The sequence below is a fragment of the Salvelinus fontinalis genome, chromosome 16 (assembly GCF_029448725.1).
Source record: "Salvelinus fontinalis isolate EN_2023a chromosome 16, ASM2944872v1, whole genome shotgun sequence".
Classification (NCBI taxonomy): domain Eukaryota; kingdom Metazoa; phylum Chordata; class Actinopteri; order Salmoniformes; family Salmonidae; genus Salvelinus; species Salvelinus fontinalis.
In genome coordinates, this window is record NC_074680.1 from 35,148,959 (window position 1) to 35,168,382 (window position 19,424).

At 46.1% G+C, this 19,424-nt stretch overlaps 1 protein-coding gene across 1 annotated transcript in view; it reads left to right on the top strand.

Moving 5' to 3' along the window:
- Positions 1-19,424, top strand: part of LOC129813074 (ral GTPase-activating protein subunit alpha-1-like) — a 130,432-nt gene that overhangs the window by 25,360 nt on the left and 85,648 nt on the right. The window contains exons 7-18 of the mRNA XM_055865231.1: positions 1,393-1,508; positions 1,944-2,082; positions 2,361-2,575; positions 2,895-3,161; positions 3,454-3,639; positions 3,864-3,935; positions 4,090-4,238; positions 5,810-5,933; positions 6,293-6,454; positions 7,304-7,379; positions 9,000-9,170; positions 15,309-15,449. Of these exons, the coding sequence (XP_055721206.1) occupies positions 1,393-1,508; positions 1,944-2,082; positions 2,361-2,575; positions 2,895-3,161; positions 3,454-3,639; positions 3,864-3,935; positions 4,090-4,238; positions 5,810-5,933; positions 6,293-6,454; positions 7,304-7,379; positions 9,000-9,170; positions 15,309-15,449 (1,818 nt within the window). The remainder of the gene's footprint in view (positions 1-1,392; positions 1,509-1,943; positions 2,083-2,360; positions 2,576-2,894; positions 3,162-3,453; positions 3,640-3,863; positions 3,936-4,089; positions 4,239-5,809; positions 5,934-6,292; positions 6,455-7,303; positions 7,380-8,999; positions 9,171-15,308; positions 15,450-19,424) is intronic.

The window sequence follows — 19,424 nt, forward strand, 5'->3', positions numbered from 1 at the left end:
TTCAGTGGGCTCTAAAGTGCCAGCAGTTCACTCGCATTTTCTAGTGAAAGAAATGAAATGCAAATGTCGCATTTGTGCGAGTGTGATATACATTTTATTCTGCGTCCCATTAGTTGTATTTTCCACGTAACATTACGAGGATGTTGGATGGACTGTAACTGTAATTATGATCCACGTCACAAAAAGCATGACAAAAGTATAATCAAAAATAAATATAAACATCTTGGCATCAAATGGAGTCGTGAGTTTAGAAGACTGTGTGATGGAGAATGAATGAGTGTCCGGTATTAGCTATAGAAGCAATGCTTCTAAAATGCCTTTGCACTAGATTTGAGATTTTATAAATTTCGAAAATCTGAAATGATTTATGTGCTGCAAAGATCCAATAGGCACCTGGATGAAACAGCGGACTCTTCTAGCAAACAGCGTTCAGATTCTCTTTGCGGTAGCCTAGCGAACAGCGTTCAGATTCTCTTTGCGGTAGCCTAGCGAACAGCGTTCAGATTCTCTTTGCGGTAGCCTAGCGAACAGCGTTCAGATTCTCTTTGCGGTAGCCTAGCGAACAGCGTTCAGATTCTCTTTGCGGTAGCCTAGCGAACAGCGTTCAGATTCTCTTTGCGGTAGCCTAGCGAACAGCGTTCAGATTCTCTTTGCGGTAGCCTAGCGAACAGCGTTCAGATTCTCTTTGCGGTAGCCTAGCGAACAGCGTTCAGATTCTCTTTGCGGTAGCCTAGCGAACAGCGTTCAGATTCTCTTTGCGGTAGCCTAGCGAACAGCGTTCAGATTCTCTTTGCGGTAGCCTAGCGAACAGCGTTCAGATTCTCTTTGCGGTAGCCTAGCGAACAGCGTTCAGATTCTCTTTGCGGTAGCCTAGCGAACAGCGTTCAGATTCTCTTTGCGGTAGCCTACTTAAGCTTTGTGTAACCAGTCTGTCGACGCGATCATTCCTGTTTTGTTTTTATGTTTTCAAAATGATTTTGCTTTTACTATTGCTTAGGAACCGTGTCTAAAAAGCCAATACTTGTGAGCTGGCCCTGGTGATTGAGCTGGCCCTGGTGATTGAGCTGGCCCTAGTGATTGAGCTGGCCCTAGTGATTGGCCCTGTTTGAGAGGTGACAAGCGTTCCTCTACTTTAGAGACTAAACTTGGGAGCATGTGCTAAGAAAAACGTTATGGATAGTTATCTCTAATTTGCTGTGCGCTTCTGGTACTCTAAAACGTTGGACAGGGTTGGCAGGTCTGCTGTTCTGCAGCCTAAACATATTTCAGATTCAAACTCCTATGGCCAATGTCAAACCTAATTATCAGTCAAGCCCATGGGGCTGATTCTTTTGCTATTTATCCTTTTTATCTCCTCCTTTGTTTCTTTCCCTTCTTCTTCCATTCCTTCAGCTCAAGTGACTCCAGAAGAGATCAGTCCCCTGGTCCCTCCTCAGGCAGGGGATAAAGCCCAGGAAGACCTCACAGGATACTTTCTAGAGGCTCTTCTGAAATACATGGTAAACCAGGTACTCTTCCCTTAATTACTAACAACGCTATCATGCTTGGCGTGGATGCAATATTACCTACTACATACCAGCAAGCCTTTTGAGATGGACGTCTGTCTGCATGCTGAGAAGTGCAAATGACCGTAACCCCCTGAAAAGTTCCTTACATCATGTTAAGTCACCCACAATGAACTCAAGCAGTAGTTCAGTTCAAAATGAAACGGGATCAACAACACAGCTCATATGTATAGCTCAAACACATTATTAACGCTGAGTTGCATCGGCATGCTTTTGCTGCAGTGTACTGTATGCTCACACACAAACACACTGAGTTAACCACTGCGCTGTTCTCTCTCTCCCTGCCGCAGACAGTGCCTCCTCTCACTCCCTGTCTCTGGTCCTGTTTCTGAAATGCTCTTTGTTAACAGTAGTCTCTTGTTGTCTTTCCCCCTGCAGGCCAAAAGTCTGGAGTGGAAGTGTAAAGACAACCACGAGAAGGGCTTTGCATTCCTGTTTGGAAACTTCAAGAAATATTACCTGCCGCACATATTCCCCAACTTCTCCAAGGAGACCAGTTTGTACCATCCCATACTGGGTGAGGACACTAATTTGAATTAGTATGAGCTAAAGAAACAGATAGTTCTTTGTTTATATACATTCTAAAGCTGATTCTTAGCTTTGCATTTTACTATAGTGGTGCAGTGTGCATAGAAGTACATTGATACCCTTTTGGTACTACTGAGCCGAGCTGAGCTGGCTCAGTAGTACATCAGAGCCAGCACAGTATGGGTTGGGTCAACACAATGGTGTGAAAAGGGGAATAGTGATACATCTGCATTCTCTATTCAACCTCTCCGTCTGTCCCCCCTCCAGAGGTTCCTTCGATGAGACCAAAGCCTTACTACAGTGTGGTGAAGAGAGACCCAGAGACCAACGACACAGTGTACTGTACCAAGGAGAGCCTCCTCAATGCCCGGGTCATCTTCATCCGCTGGCTGGTGTCCTTCTGGTTGGAGCCACGATCCAACACTGGAACACACATCCCCGGGGTGGACGGAGAGAGGGAGAGCATTCCAAAGAACATCCAGGTAATCACCGTATACATACCCGAGGGGAGAGTTTTCCTGGGTTAGCACAATGTATATATTATATCTAGGAATCATAGCGAGAGCGTGGCAAAAAGCATCCAGGTTGGCCATGCAGGCAGCACATCTGAAGGGCAGAAGTATGCAGGGTTAGTATAACTATCTTTACATTAAACAAAGCCTCTGGGACAGCTTTTGAGTTGTGATATTTCTCTGTCTGTGCAATATACTAGTGAACCTCCAACTCATGTATTGTGTTACATACATTTCCAGTCCTTATGGAAGCATTAATGGTGGTTGTGTTTCTCTGGTTGTGTTCCAGAGGGCAGCAGCAGGGCTGGCAGCAGCAGGGCTGGCAGCGCGGGGACATGGCCTGGGGGAGGACCTGGGCCCCAGGGCAGGCAGCCTGGACAGAGCGATTGGGTGTGAGCAGTCCCACTCCAACACCTCCACCCTGACGGAGAGGGAGCCCAGCTCCTCCAGCCTGTGTAGTATGGACGAGGAGCACCTCACTGACAAGGAGGTGGTGAGACGAGTCCTCTGTTCTTCCAGGACTAACGTCAACTTCATCACCGAGGTCTTCAGACAGGTACAGCACACTTACTCACATGCACAGTACATTGTGTTTTTCTGGTTCTGGTTGTGATAAATAAGTTTCCCTTCTTGAAGTTATATTACTACTACTACTATGTTTTGAATTCCCCTGTAAAAGTCTGAATACTCCTGTAAAAGTCTGAATACCCCTGTAAAAGTCTGAATACCCCTGTAAAAGTCTGGTATTGTGTGGCTGTATGCCCCAAAGAGAGCAGAGAAGATAAACAAGTCTGCTCCATTTAAAAAAAACAGCACAGTGACATTGATGTGTTGTCCTCTTTTCTCAGGCCTTCCTGTTGCCGATGTGTGAGGCTGCAGCCATGAGGAAGGTGGTGCGGGTGTACCTGGAATGGTTCGCCCAGGAGGACAAGCCTGTGTTTATGAGGGAGCCGGAGGAAGAGAGGTTCTTTACCACGGCTGGGGGGATCAACCTAGAGCCTGTACCCCAGCAGGACACTGAGAAGGAGGAGGAGGTGAGAGCTGGGGCTTTGTGTGGGGGAGGATGGATGGAAGCACCAGGGTTCACTAAGGAAAACATTTTTGCAATGGAAAATGACCCCTTGTTTCAGTCTGTTTTCTTACATTTGGTGTCTAATGAACAAAACCCTCAACAAAGACAAGTAAGTACACATGATGGAGCCTGTCTTCATGGTCTCTCAGTCTAACACTTCTTGTGTATGTCTTTCTGTGTCCTCAGGGGGTGAATAAAGTGTCTGAGAAAGAGCTGCTGGAGTACAGTGTGCATGCCGGTGTTCAGCCCACTCTACAGGTATTTTCTATTGCCCAACACATACACACATTATGCTAAATCGGCAACCACATAAAGTCTTATTCTGTAATGATCACTAACTTCCATCCGATACTGTCCAGTTCCATGCCTTTCTTCACCACCATCATCTACCCCTCGCTCTCTTTCACCCCAGGTGTTTGTCACCAACTCTGCCAACGTTTTTCTGCTGGAGCCAGCCAACGAGCTCAAGGTGTTGCTGGAGGAACATATTGACATGTGCAAGAGAGTCCTCAACATCTACCGCAGCCTGGTCATGCATGAAACCATGGACCAGAAGACATGGTACAGCACCACAACACTACACTCTAACACTGAGCAGCGTATTGGTTCTAATGGGGAAGCATAGCATACATTTATGGCCAGACCCAATTTGCTACCTACCACTCCCATTAGCCCGAACCCTTCTATGTTTGCAGATCTGAAGGGTCTGGTTAGGTAATCTACATGACCAAAAGTATGTGGACACCTGCTTGTTGAACATCTCATTCCAAAATTATGGGCAATACTATTGTGTTGGTCCCCCATTTGCTGCTATAAAAGCCTCCACTCTTCTGGGAAGGCTTTCCACTAGATGATGGAGCATTGCTGTGGGGACTTGCTTCCATTCAGCCACAAGAGCATTAGTGAGGTTGGGTACTGATGTTGGGCGATTAGGCCTGGCTCGCAATCAGCATTCCAATTCCTCCCGAAGGTGATTGATGGGGTTGAGGTCAGGGCTCTGTGCAGGCCATTTAAGTTCTTCCACACCCATCTCGACAAACCATTTCTGTATGGACTTCGCTTTGTGCACGGGGTCATTGTCATGCTCAAACAGGAAAGGGCCTGTCTCAAACTGTTGCCACAAAGTTGGAAGCACAGAATCGTCTAGAATGTCATTGTATGCTGTAGTGTTAAGATTTCTCTTCACTGGAACTAAGGGGCCTAGGCCAAACGATGAAAAACAGCCCCAGACCATTATTCCTCCTCCACCAAACTTTACAGTTGGCGCAATGCATTGGGGCAGGTAGTGTACTCCTGACATCCGCCAAACCCAGATTAGTTCGTCGGACTGCCAGAACCTGAAGCGTGATTAATTACTCCAGATAAAGCGTTTACACTGCTACAGAGTCCAATGACGGCGAGCTTTACATCACTCCAGTCAACGCTTGGCATTGCTCATGGTGATCTTAGGCTTGTGTGCGGCTGCTCGGTCATGGAAACACATTTCATAAAGCTCCCAACGAACAGTTATTTTGCTGAATTTGTTTCCAGAGGCAGTTTGGAACTCGGTAGTGAGTGTTGGAACCGAGGACATACGATTTTTACGCGCTATGTGCTTCAGCACTCTGCGGTCCCATTCTGTGAGTTTGTGTGGCCTACCACTTCGAGGCTGAGCCATTAATGCTCTGAGACATTTCCACTTCACAATAACAGCACTTACAGTTGACAGGGGCAGCTCCTAGCAGGGCAGAATTTTGACGAACTGACTTGTTGGAAAGGTGGCATTCTATGATAGTGCCACGTTGAAAGTCACTCAGCTCTTCAGTAAGGCCGTTCTACTGCCAATGTTTGTCTATGGAGATTGCATGGCTGTGTGCACAATTTTATATACCTGTCAGCAACGGGTGTGACTGAAATAGCCGAATCCACTTATTTGATGGGGTGTCCACATACGATTTTCAGGGATACAGTATCTTCAACCTAGCTTCCTTTCCCCCTTAAAACCGGATGCAGAGACCCTGCTCAGGCGTTTATTTTATGCCTGGTATGTTAGGTTAGGGCCAAGGTGGAGGGGTAGGAACTTTCACTCTTTGTGTAACATGAGGGATCCTATGTGACAGCTACCCTTCTGGTGTCTGTCTGTGCGTCTGCAGGGAGCAGATCTTGCTGGTGCTGTTGAGGGTGACTGAGTGTGTGATGAGGAGACCTCCCTCCATCATGCCCCATGGCAAGAAGAACATCACCCTCTCTGGGAGGCTGGCCGGGGCCATCTTTCAGGTACCCAGCGTAGTCCCCACAACATACAGTTGTTGTGTCCCAAACAGTACCCTGTTCCCTATATAATGCACTGCTTTTGACCTGGGCCCATGAGTTAACAGCGCTGTACTATATAGGGAAGAGGATGCCATTTGGGACACCTACTGTGACTAACCACAATGGCTTTTTCTTAATAGTATTTTCATGATTCCTCATGTCCTCTCCTTGAATCCTCTCCTCGCTTCCCACTGAAATGTTGAAAATAAGTTTGGGAGAGCCATGGTGCCTCCATAACCTTCCTCTGCATGAGACCTAACTAAGGGATGTTTCTACTTGTCATGCTACTCTGTCTGTCTCTGACTCTCCTCCTCCTCTGGTAGACCTTGATAGTGGCCTGGATCAAAGGGAACCTGAACGTGTACATCTCCAGGGAGCTGTGGGACGACCTGCTGGACGTGCTGTCCTCGCTCACCTGCTGGGAGGAGTTGGTCACAGAGTGGTCCCTCACCATGGAGACGCTCACCAAAGTTCTGGCCCGCAACCTGTACAGGTAACGACAGGAGAGAACGTGCTAAACACACATACTGTAAAATGCAAGTCCAAGCATTTTGTTAAGACATGTAAAGAAAATACAGTAAAACTTCAATTAATAGCCCGGGCAAATATTTGATTAAATCCCTGAACACAACAGGTGCTTATTAGAGACAGGCTTCTATTCGAGCCAGGAGTCTTTTTCCTTAATGCACACAGCTTTTGTTAATTGTCATAGTTAATTGTTTAATTCCAGCATTCACTTCCAGCATTTTAATAAATGTATTATATTAGTTCCTGCACTAATGTGTTATCTGTTACACATTGTCAAGTTTATTTTGTCTTAGTATGCCTCAATTATGTATTTTTTTTTAAAGATCCTTGACAGAATAATGACTGTGCATTTTCGGTAGTTCTTACATTCGCCAATAGAGGGCGATATGATGATTTCTGGGGGTCTGTACTCCCGAAGTTGTTGACTGTTTTTGTGCTTGCCAGTTAGCTAGTGGCTAGCAGTTTCTTACTGCCGATAAAAACAGATAATTGCCATTTTTTCAAGTCATTACTAAATTATTTAATGTTTATTTATTTAATGAATAAATCAAACATTAAACCTCGTAAACAATTGATGCTAATTCATGATAACCTCGTAAACAATTAATTTAGACCTGCCGTTTATTTGAGACAGGCATTTATTTGCTGAAATGTGTTCCGTTGCCTGACTATTAAAAGGGACCGGCGGCTATTTGAGACTGCGATTTAATTGAAGTTGTACGGTAATATTAAACAGAGGTTCAATTTGTGATGGAATCTAAGTGAGGGCTGGCCCCTTTTTTAAATGTTTTATTTTGTTCCATAACCTGTACAGTCTGGACCTCAACGAGCTGCCCCTGGACAAGCTGAGCGAACAGAAACAGAAGAAACACAAGGGAAAAGGTACTCACTCTGATGGACACACACTGCCTCCTCTCTCTATCACTCTCTCAGTGGTGTACTGGAGGGTATAGGCAGGTATACGCCATATAACCACTTATTTTTTTGTGGGCATTGCATGTACTCACTTCTTAATACCCACTGATACGTACCAAAGTAGTGTAGTGGAGGAATACGCCATTTTAATTAATAAGGCTGATGAAACAGATCAGAATGTTTAGCTTAGAATTTTGATATTTTTTTTATTTATTTATTTGAAATTAAGGGGTGGATCAGCTTAATATTGCGGAAAGAATGTTGCTTACATCAATGTAATTGTCTGCATCATTTCCAATCCCCCATATATTTTTTGGGTAAATATATATATATATATATATCCATACACGCATGCATACATATACACATATAGACATACATACTTTTTTAAAGAATATACCTTTATTATTATTCCCCGCAAACCCTACCACCGATCCCCCAGTTGGAGTAAACTAATAAACACTTCGGCTTCTACCTTCAATTTATACATCAGATACACATTTTAGTCTACTTTACAAACTTTCTCTCTTGTTTGTTCTTAGTCCTTCCTCTATTTCTGATGTCCATCCAGTTTGATTTCTATTTGTAACTGTACTATTTCACAAAAGTCCTGAACCTATATACTTTTTACAGATCCGTATGCTTTACATTGTTTATCTTGTTATTAGTCCCACCCTTCAGCTCCATTCAACCCCTCCCATCTATCTCTCAACATCATCCATTTCGGATTTCTATTTGCCATATATTTTCAACTGTGCTGTGATGCTTCACAAAATAATTGAACCTTCCTATTCTCATAGCTTCTACAGATTGTAAATTAAAAATACTTTTTTTGCTAAAATAAATATTAAATTATTGATTGATTGACTATGGCTTTTCAAATCAATTTTGATAAACAATTAATTCTTCACATTTAGGCGCAGCAATGTACCAACGGTGGTAGGCCTTCGCGTGAATGTACCACATTGCAATTTGCAGGAAACCGGGCATTCTAAAATGTGCACCGCAGATACAAGCGGTTTCATGGACAGAGATGGAAATATCAGTTAGAAATTTAGAAAGAGAGGGGATTTAAATATGCAACAACCATCATGGATTGCTAATTTGACGAAGATAAAGCCAATAGAACAGGAGAAAGCATATGACTAAGTCAATTTAAAAATAATTGCCTCCACGTTTCTATGGTAGGATTTTGGCTATAGGCTACTTTTAAAGTAAGGTAAGGCATTCCTCATAATATGAAGTAAAATGTCCAGGTTTAAAACAATTAAGAAATATAAAAAATATAGCAATGATAATGATAGGCCTAACCATCTTCTGGTAGATGGAAATGCTTTCCCAAAACCTTATTTTATTGCATCAATTCAGTAGCCATTTATTTTTCAAACTCCAATTCATGTGCTACAGAAACACTGCTAACCAAACAACATTGCTAGGTGCCTGTGCAATTGGACCACTACACCACTGCTCTCTCCATCACTCTCTCTGTCTGTCCCTCCCTCCCTCCCTCCCTCCCTTTCTATTTTTTAACACCACAGAGACGTTCCAACTTGTACCCAATCTTTCCCTCTCTGTGTTGGTCACTAGGGGCCGCTCACGAGGGCCAGAAGATGGCTGTGGACCATTCGTTCTCTAAGGGCTGGAGCAGGGACCAGCCTGGGAGCGGTCAAGCAGCAGCCATGAGGCAGCGCAGTGCCACCACCGCTGGCTCCCCGGGCATGGAGAAGGCCAGGAACATCATACGCCAGAAGACTGTGGGTTAGTGTCACAGCCGTCATATTTATCAGAGGAAACTACATGTCTACATATGGGAAGGGTGGTTGTTTGAACCTTATAGCAAGGTGTTTAAGATATATTTTCATGGTCAATGCTGCTATACTGCTGTTAACTGTCATTAAATTATTTTAGCCATTTATACATAATCAATGAAATGGGAAAACAGTACCGTGTGGAAGTCCTCCAGTGAAGAAAGTTTCAACTGAGCATAAGGGTTGTGTTTTTTTTTTTCAAGTATTCGTTTCGGTGTTTCACTATGGGATACGCCTCCAGCATATACATCAGAAGCCTTATTACACTACGCCAGCCATAATTGGCTGGACATCGAGACATGTGCGTCGGGGAAGGGTGTCCTTCCTACCCTATAAAGGACCCTGACGCAGCGTTTCTGAGTCATTGTAACACTTCTTCTCGCTTTTCATCAGAACGCTTACCTCGACACGACTGCATTTTCCTGAAATAGCTAAACTGTCCACAGACGTGAGCTTACAACTCACTCGCCGGGTGATTTTCTTGGGATTCCCTTCACCATAGCTAGAGGGAAATTATTTGAGGGAGTAACGGGTACAGCTGTGACACGGCTAACTCGTTCACAACCAAGTTAGCTGTATCCGAACAGTGATTAGTCGTCGGCAAACTAGCCACCACGCTAGCTAGCTTTTCTTTTTTTACTTTGGCAAAAAAAAGTTTACTAGCTACATCAAGCTATCTTTTCTAACCTGTCCTTTCGGAAACGGTACCTGGCCTTCACACCGAGTGCCACCGTCGAAGATAACCCACTCTAATCGCTAGCTATCGGACTAGCTTACCATGCTATTTTTTTCTGGCAGCTAAAAACATAGCATCCAAGCTATGCGACAAAGGCATCTCCCACCTCAAACGAGGAGAAGCTCCCACTACGAATCTGCTCCTGTGGAAATAAGTTATCGGCCAAGGACACCCACTCGGTGTGCTCCGCTTGCCTTGGGCTGCAACATGCCCAGGAAGCATTAGCCTCCCTTGGCTCCTGTCCACACTGTGCCTTCTTCACCATGAAGAGCCTCCATCGCAGGCTAGCACGCCAAGCTAGCCTGAGTCAACAGGTTCCTAACATGGGGACCGGCGCACCGGAGGTGATGGATATCCCCACGGGAGATTGTGGAGCAACGGCTAGCGCTAGCTGGGGCGACCAGCTCGACGCCATGGCACCGTTGCTGGAGGACACCAGCAAGCTCGCGACCCCCCCCCCTGCCCGGGCTTCCTGATCCGAGACGACACCGACTCCACAGGATTTTCCGACAGTCTCCTTTCAGAATCATCCCCTCATGCCAGCCCACCAAGCTTCCTGCCGGGGAATCAGAAACCAAACACGCAGGCGGGTCATAATCCACACCAGCTCTCTGTGTGGCCCTGCAGGATTGTGCAAATGCGTGGCTAAGAAACTGATGATTCCCTGGCCCAACACAGTAGCAGAGACCACCACATCCCACTATGGGGGTAAGAGGCTACCCAAAGCTAAACGGGCAGCCAGGCAATTACTACCAGTCTTCCCAGAATGTCTGGAGGATGTTACCCATACCTGGAGTACACCTTTCTCCTCCAAGAGCCCTGTCCAGGGTGGGTCAATGTTAGACTGTGTTGACATGACAGGGATTGGGCTGGCCCACATGCCCCCCATTGAACCCCTGGTGGCTTCCCATCTACATCCCAGCCAGAAATCTTCCATGACTTCGGCTGGCCCCACCTTACCAACTAAGTATGAACGCTTCTAGTTCTCTGTGACAGAGAAGGTCTACAGGTCGGTTGCCACAGCGGTGAGGGCTCTCAGCACCACCTCCGTGCTCTCGACATACCAGGCAGAGCTACAGGAGGAGCTAGCGGTCAAACCAAAGCCGGGTCTATGGGATGAGATCTGTATTACCACAGACCTCAACCTGCGTCTGCTCAAAGCCGCTGTCCGGGTGTCAGGGAGAGCCATGGGACTCATAATATCCCAGGAGAGATCTGGACGGCTCAACCTATCCACGGGGTCTGACAGTGAGAAGCTGAAGATCCTAGATGCTCCAGTAGACCCTAAAAGCCTTTTCGGACCCACTGTTGAGATGATGCAGAAACGGTGTGATGAGAGAAAGAGGGAGGGTGAAGCTCTGTCTGCCCAGGAATACACAGCCCAGTGCCTCCCTGTGCCTCGCCGCACCTTCGCCCAGGCTGCAGCAGGTCGACCACCCTCAACCTTTAAGATCCCCAGACGCCCAGCCACCTAGGCTGCGAACCCAGGGCAGCAGGGAACCTTGGATCCTAAGGGTCTAAGAAGCCCTCCTTCCCGCCCATGGCACCAAGGGGCCAGCCTGTTCCTATCCCCACCCAGGGGGTAAGGGGAAAGAAGTGCATGGCCTAGCGATGTCCCCATCGCCAGAGAGGCAAGAACAGTCTCCCCCATGCACTGTTCTATCCCCTCCTCCAATCCTGAGCCTGTTCCAGGGTGCAAGTTCCCAGGCACCTCAGTGTTCTGTCCAGCGTACTGGGCCCAAGTTGGTGGTCAAAGAGTACAGCCTAAAGAGAAGAGACAGTATTCAGATGGGTGCTTCCACAAAGCCCCCCTCTTGTCTCAAACACTCCCCAATGTCAGTTCACATTTTAAAAAATTAACACTAGCGCAACCAGGCTACAGGCTAAGGGAGCAGTCAGACATGTTTCTCATGAGCGCGCTCCCGCTACGAGCCAGCCGGACACGCGTAGTGCGTCACGGCCTGTCGTACACCCTCCCCCCGACAGAGGGTGCTGCGGCACCATCGATGGGGGAAAGCGCGGGTCAGCCCTCTCTCGGAGCAGAGAGAGAATTGGCAGGCATGCGCAGTGTCAAACTGAGTACAGGGCACGATAGACAGGGGATACAGACTGCAATTCACTGTCACCCTGCCCAGATTCAAGGGAATCATATGCACTCAGGCTCAGGTGGAATCAGCGCATGTACTCCGAGAGGAAATCACATTGCTCATAGGAAAAAGGACAATAAGAATTGTTCTTCCCGAGCAAAGCCACTGCGGTTTTTACTTGATATTTCCTGGTTCCAAAAAAGGGGGACAGCCTACGCCCGATCTTAGATCTTTGTGCACTGAACAGACACATGAGAAAGTACACGTTCAGAATGTTGACACACACTGCTGTGCTACGTTCTGTGCGCCCAGGCAATTGGTTCATATCCGTCGACCTGAAGGACGCTTACTTTCACATCTCAATATACTCCCCTCACAGGACATTTCTCAGGTTTGCTTTTCAGTGCGTGATCTACAAATTTCTGGTGCTCCCTTTCGGCCTCTCTTGTGTCACCTCGTGTCTTTACGAAGTGTACCGAGGCAGCTATAGCCCCACTCAGAGAGAAGGGCATTCGGCTGATGACGTACATAGACGATTGGCTGCTGTGTGCGCAATCGAAGATGAGATCTTAGAACACAGTCAGCTATTATAGGAACACCTTACACTTCTAGGTTTCAGAATAAACACAGTAAAGAGTGTTCTGATTCCCACGCAGACAATCTCTTTCTTAGGTTTAATCCTGGATTCGGTATCGTTCAAAGCTCGCCTTTTGATGGAACGTATAAGAACATTCCAAGATTGCCTAGTACTGTTTCGCAGAGGGAACCTGGTCTCTTTCAAAACATGCCTGAGGCTACTAGGCTTGATGGCATCGGCTTTAACAGTCATTTCATTTGGACGTTTGAGTATGAGAGGGTTTCAACGCTGGGTCTCTTCTCTGGGTCTGAGCCCAATACGTCACAAACATCACCATGTTCAGATCTCCATAGACTGCATGGTAGCACTGCACTCCTGGAGACATAGGATGTGTCCGTCACAGGGTGCTCAGATGTGCACTGTTTTATCCAGAAAAGTAGTCACAACGTACTCATCTCTCTCGGGTTGGGTTGCGACTCATGAGGGCAGAACAGTCAACGGGGTGTGGGGACCCCATCTCCGTTCTACTCACATAAACTGCCTGGAGCTCCTTAGTGTCCTTAGCATTAAAGTTGTTCCTCCCATTTTGGAGGGTCGTCATGTTCTAGTCAGAACAGACAATACCACTGTTGTGGCTTACATAAACGGACTGCGTTCCCCTCACTTACACACACTGGCCCACATACTGATTATGTTGAGCAGTGTGTATCTCCAGTCACAGAGAGCTGCTCATGTACCAGGAGTACTGAATCTGGGGGCAGATTTACTTTCCAGGGTGAACCCTCTACACGGAGAGTGGAAGCTCCACCCAGAGGTAGCCAATCAGGTTTGGATGCACTTCGGCATTCCAGCAGTGGATCTTTATGCATCAATGGAGGATACTCAGTGTCCACTGTTATGGGATCGGGATGCACCGATGGGAGTTGGCGCACGAGTGACCACGCGTCCTCCTGTATGCATTCCCCCCACTGATCCTGATTTCCCCCACCCTAGCCAGGGTGCGGGAGATGGGGCTATCGCTCATACTAATAGCGCCACATTGTAATTTCCACTATGAGTGCTACAGCCGCATCCACCAGGTCCCTTTATAATTATAAATGGCAGGTGTTTGAGGAATGGTGCGCTAAAATACAGACAGTGTCATTCCAGTGCTCTGTCCCGGTAATCCTGTCGTTTCTACAGGAATTTGTAGAAAGGGAAAGGCTTTTTCTACTATTAAAGTATATCTGGCAGCTATTTTGGCTTGTCATGTGGGTTTTGGGAGCACGACAGTGGGGCAACACCCCCTTGTCGCCCGTTTTATAAAGGGTGCACGTCGCTTGTGTCCGGTGTCCAAACAGCTGGCCCCGTCATGGGATTTATCAATTGTTTTGGATGCTCTATGCCAAAAGCGTTTTGAGCCGCTGGATCAGGTGGAACTGAATATTCTTTCATTTAAGACTGCACTATTACGACCACTGGCTTCTGCAAAGCGTGTAAGTGACATTCGCGCATTCTCGGTGCACTCGTCATGTGTGCAATTTGCACCTAGTAGCAAAAGGGTATCATTGTGGCATCAACAATTGCATATGTTGTGTCCAGTATGTGCTCTGCGCATTTACATGGACAGGACTAAGGGATTTAGGAAATGTGATCATTTGTTTGTTTCCTGGGTGAAACCTCACAGGTAAAGCGCTCACTAAACAATGCCTCTCCCACTGGATAGTGGGGGCTATTGCTTTGGCTTGCACAAGTAAGGGTCTTCAGTCTCCTGCTGGTCTACGAGCTCATTCCACTAGAGGAATGGCTACGTACTGGGCTTTATTTAGGGGCATATCTGTCCAAGATATTTGCTCAGCAGCGAGTTGGGCTTTGCCTTTGCAATGTTTTATGGGCTCGATGTCACTGCACCAACCCTGGCGCATAATGTTTTACGTGTAGGATCTTCTGAGGGTAAGGCCCATTTGTGTGATATATAGCACAGGGCAGTCGGTCGTCAGGATAAGCTTGTCTAGCAATACGGGACTCAGTATATCCCATAGTGAAATACCGAAACGAACACTTGAAAGAGAACTATAGGTTACGACTGTAACCCCGGTTCTCTGATAGTATGAGAGGTATTTCACCAGACCACCCTCCTTGCATGAGCGAGGAAGAGGTGTGGCTTATTCTTGAATGACTCAGAGATGCTGCGTCGGGTCCTTTATAGGGTAGGAGGGACACCCTTCCCCGACGCACACGTCTTGACGTCCAGCCAATCATGGCTGGCGTACTGTAATAAGGCTTCTGACGAATACGCTGGGTGCGTATCCCGTAGTGAAATACTTCACTCATACTATCAGAGAACCGGGGTTACAGTCGTAACCTACAGTCGTAATCACGGAGGGCTCTGTGACCTGGCTCCTGAGGTACAGACAGCAGCTTTGCCTTTTCCTAGTCCTCCTCTCTGAAGGTCACTGCTCTCTGCCTTACGCTCACAGTCCTCACTTTCTCCTTTCACTTTCTCACCTTCCTCCTCTCCCGTTTTTACCTTCCTCTTCTTTCTAAACTCCTTTTCTATCCATTTCCTCTCTGTCCCTCTATTCCATGACCCCTACTCTTCTCTATTTTCTCTTCCCTCCCCCCTTTCCTTCTTTCACCTCCCCTCCTCCTTTCTCTCCTTCTACTCCCTTCTCTCTCCTCTCTGTGTGGCGTCTGTCCGTCCCTCAGCCCTGCGTAGCTGCTCTACGGGCGACAGCTTCCTGTCCCAAGCCTTTATCCGCAGCGCTAAAAGTGCCCCTGTCCTGATCCATCCTCTCAACCCTCTCCTGTCTGACTCTGTCCTCACCTCCCTAGCTGACGAGCTGGCAGGTAGAGACCACTACTCTACGCCTGTACCTGTACCTCTATCTGTACCTGTGTGTCTATCTGTACCCCCCTCCACCCACTTCACTTCTTCACTCACTATCTGTATGTTCTTGTCTGTCTCTGCATATTGTTTCTATGCTTGCCTATGCTTGTGATTCCGCACAGCCTGCTTGTCTTGGTGTGTTTGTGAGCTCTTGTTTGAGGATATTTCTCTCAGGCCTAGACTCTTGGGGTGTGTTGTGTTTTTAGGCTGTTGTTTCTGAATCACTATTTAATATCCTTGTCAGATACAAACCGTTTTCCCTGCATGTGGTTTGGTGTGCACCCCTAGTCCCTATCAATTTATGATTTGATGGCTTCTGCTGATTTGATGGCTTCTGCTAAAATATGACATGTTGTCAACCCATTTTTTTTATTATTTTTTTGGGATGAATTCTCATTTGTTTTTATTGATTTATTGTAATTTGTCTGTTTCCTCTACTGCAGCTGTTTTGGCTTTAATGATATGGATATGATTGGATGCAGCTTAAATTTCTATTAACCATGAAGGAATGCAGTTTTTTCCATGTTTTGTCTGCCATTGTTTTTGTATATGAGAACATGCATACATAAGAAAACAACATGTTATTGCATGGACTTGGTTGGTGCTCTTGGGTGAAGTGATATTGGGTTAGAGTAAACCATTAATACAAACTTGCCTATTGGGCTGACTAAATTCAACCACCTGATCATTTCATCCTTTACACAGATGTACAATGCATTCAGAAAGTATTCAGACTCCTTCCCCTTTTTCATTTTTGTTTTACGTTACACAGCCTTATTCTGAAATTGATTAAATATCATCAATCTACACACAATACCCCATAGTGACGAAGCAAAAGCAAAAGCAAGTTTTTAGGGATTTTTGCAAATGTATTAAACATGTTAAACAGATACCTTATTTGGATAAGTATTCAGACCCTTTGCTATGAGACTCGAAATTGATCTTCTCAAGCTCTGTCAGGTTGGATGGGGAGCGTCGCTGCACAGGTATTTTCAGGTCTCTCCAGAGATGTTTGATCGGGTTCAAGTCTGGGTTCTGGCTGGGCCACTCAAGAACATTCAGAGACTTGCCCCGAAGCCACTCCTGTGTTGTCTTCACTGTATGCTTAGGGTTTTTCACAATTCCTGACATTTAATCAGAGTAAAAATGCGCTGTCTTAGGTCAGTTAGGATCACCACTTTATTTTAAGAATGTGAAATGTCAGAATAATAGTAGAGCGAATGATTTATTTCAGCTTTTATTTCTTTCATCACATTCCCAGTGGGTCAGAAGTTTACATACACTCAATTAGTATTTGGTAGCATTGCCTTTAAATTGTTTAACTTGGGTCAAACATTTTGGGTAGCCTTCCACAAGCTTCCCACAATAAGTGGGTGAATTTTGGCCCATTCCTCCTGACAGAGCTGGTGTAACTGAGTCAGGTTTGTAGGCCACCTTGCTCGCACACACTTTTTCAGTTCTACCCACAGATTTCCTGTAGGATTGAGCTCAGGGCTTTGTGATGGCCACTCCAATACCTTGACTTTGTTGTCCTTAAGCCATTTTGCCACAACTTTGGAAGTATGTTTGGGGTCATTGTCCATTTGGAAGACCCATTTGCGACCAAGCTTTAACTTAAACTAACCTGACTGATGTCTTGAGATGTTGCTTCAATATATCCACATAATTTTTCTGCCTCATGATGCCATCTACTTTGTGAAGTGCACCAGTCCCTCCTGCAGCAAAGCACCCCCACAACATGATGCTGCATCCCCGTGCTTCACGGTTGGGATGGTGTTTTTCGGCTTGCAAGCCTCCCCCTTTTTCCTCCTAACATAACGATGGTCATAATGGTCAAACGGTTCTATTTTTGTTTCATCAGCCCAGAGGACATTTCTCCAAAACGTACAATATTTGTCCCCATGTGTAGTTGCAAACCGTATTCTGGCTTTTTTATGGCGGTTTTGGAGTAGTGGCTTCTTCCTTGCTGAGCGGCCTTTCAGGTTATGCCAATTATAGGACTCGTTTTACTGTGGATATAGATACTTTTGTACCTGTTTCCTCCAGCATCTTCACAAGGTCCTTTGCTGTTGTTCTGGGATTGATTTGCACTTCTCACACCAAAGTACGTTCATCTCTAGGAGACAGAACGTGTCTCCTTCCTGAGCGGTATGTCGGCTGCGTGGTCCCACGGTGTTTATACTTGCGTACTATTGTTTGTATTTGGAAATTGTTCCCAAGGATGAACCAGACTTGTGGAGGTTCTACAATTGTTTTTCTGAGGTCTTGACTGATTTCTTTTGATTTTCCCATGATGTCAAGCAAAGAGGCACTGAGTTTGAAGGTAGGCCTTGAAATACATCCACAGGTACACCTCACTCAAATTGACTCAAATTGTGTCAATTAGCCTGTCAGAAGCTTCTAAAGCCATGACATCATTTTATGGAATTTTCCAAGCTGTTTGAAGGCACAGTCAAGTTAGTGTATGTAAACTTCTGACCCACTGGAATTGTGATACAGTGAAATAATCTGTCTGTAAACAATTGTTGGAAAAATTACTTGTGTCATGCACAAAGTAGATGTCCTATCCGACTTTCCAAAACTATAGTTTGTTAACAAGGAATTTGTGGAGTGGTTGAAAAACGAGTTTTAATGACTCCAACCTAAGTGTATGTAAACTTCTGACTTCAACTGTACATATAACTATATGGATGAGCGATGGCCGAGCGGCATAGGCAAGGTGCAATAGATGGTATAAAATACAGTATATACAAATGATATGAGTAATGTAAGATATGTAAATATTATTAAAGTGGCATTGTTTAAAGTGACTAGTGATCCATTTATTAAAGTTGCCAGTGATTGGGTCTCAATGTTAAGCAGCAGCCTGTCTGTGTTAGTGATTGCTGTTGAGCAGTCTGATGTGCTTGAGATAGAAGCTGTTTTTCAGTCTCTTGGTCGCAGCTTTGATGCACCTGTACATACCTCGCCTTCTGGATGGTAGCGGTGTGAACAGGGAGTGGCTCACGTGGTTATTTTCCTAGATTGTCTTTTTTGCCTTCCTGTGACATCGGGTGTTGTAGCTGTCATGGAGGGCAGGTAGTTTGCCCCCGGTGATGCGTTGTGCAGACCTCACTACCCTCTAGAGAGCCTTGTGGTTGTGGGCGGTGCAGTTGCCGTACCAGGCTGTGATACAGCCCGACAGGATGCTCTCGTTTGTGCTTCTGTAAAAGTTTGTCAGGGTTTTGGGTGACAAGCCAAAGGCGCCGTTGCGCCTTCTTACCACTGTCTGTGTGGGTGGACCATTTCAGTTTGTCTGTGATGTGTACGCCGAGGAACTTGAAACCAAATTGATCCCTCCTTTGTCCCCAGTTTGAGGTCCTGAGCTCTCTGGAGTAGGTTTTCATCAAGGATCTCTTTGTACTTTGCTTCGTTCATCTTTCCCTAAATCCTGACTAGTCTCCCAGTCCCTGACGCTGATAAACATCCCCACAGCATGATCCTGCCACAACCATGTTTCACCTTAGGGATAGTGCATGGTTTCCTCCAGATGTGACGCTTGGCATTCAGGCCAAATAGTTCAATCTTGGTTTCATCAGACTAGAGAACCTTGTTTCTCATGGTCAAAGTCCTTTAGGTGCCTTTTGGCAAACTCCAAGCGGGCTGTCATGTGCCTTTTACTGAGGAGTGGCTTTCGTCTGGCCACTCTACCATAAAGGCCTGATCGGTGGAGTGCTGCAGAGATGGTTGTCCTTCTGGAAGGTTCTCCCATCTCCACAGAGGAATTCTGGAGCTCTGTCAGAGTGACCATTGGGTTCTTGGTTCACCTCCCTGACCAAGGCCCTTCTCCCCAGATTGCTCAGTTTGGCTGGGCGGCCAGCTCTAGGAAGAGTCTTGGTGGTTCCAAACTTCTATTTAAGAGGCTACTGTATTCTTGGGGACCTTAAACACTGCAG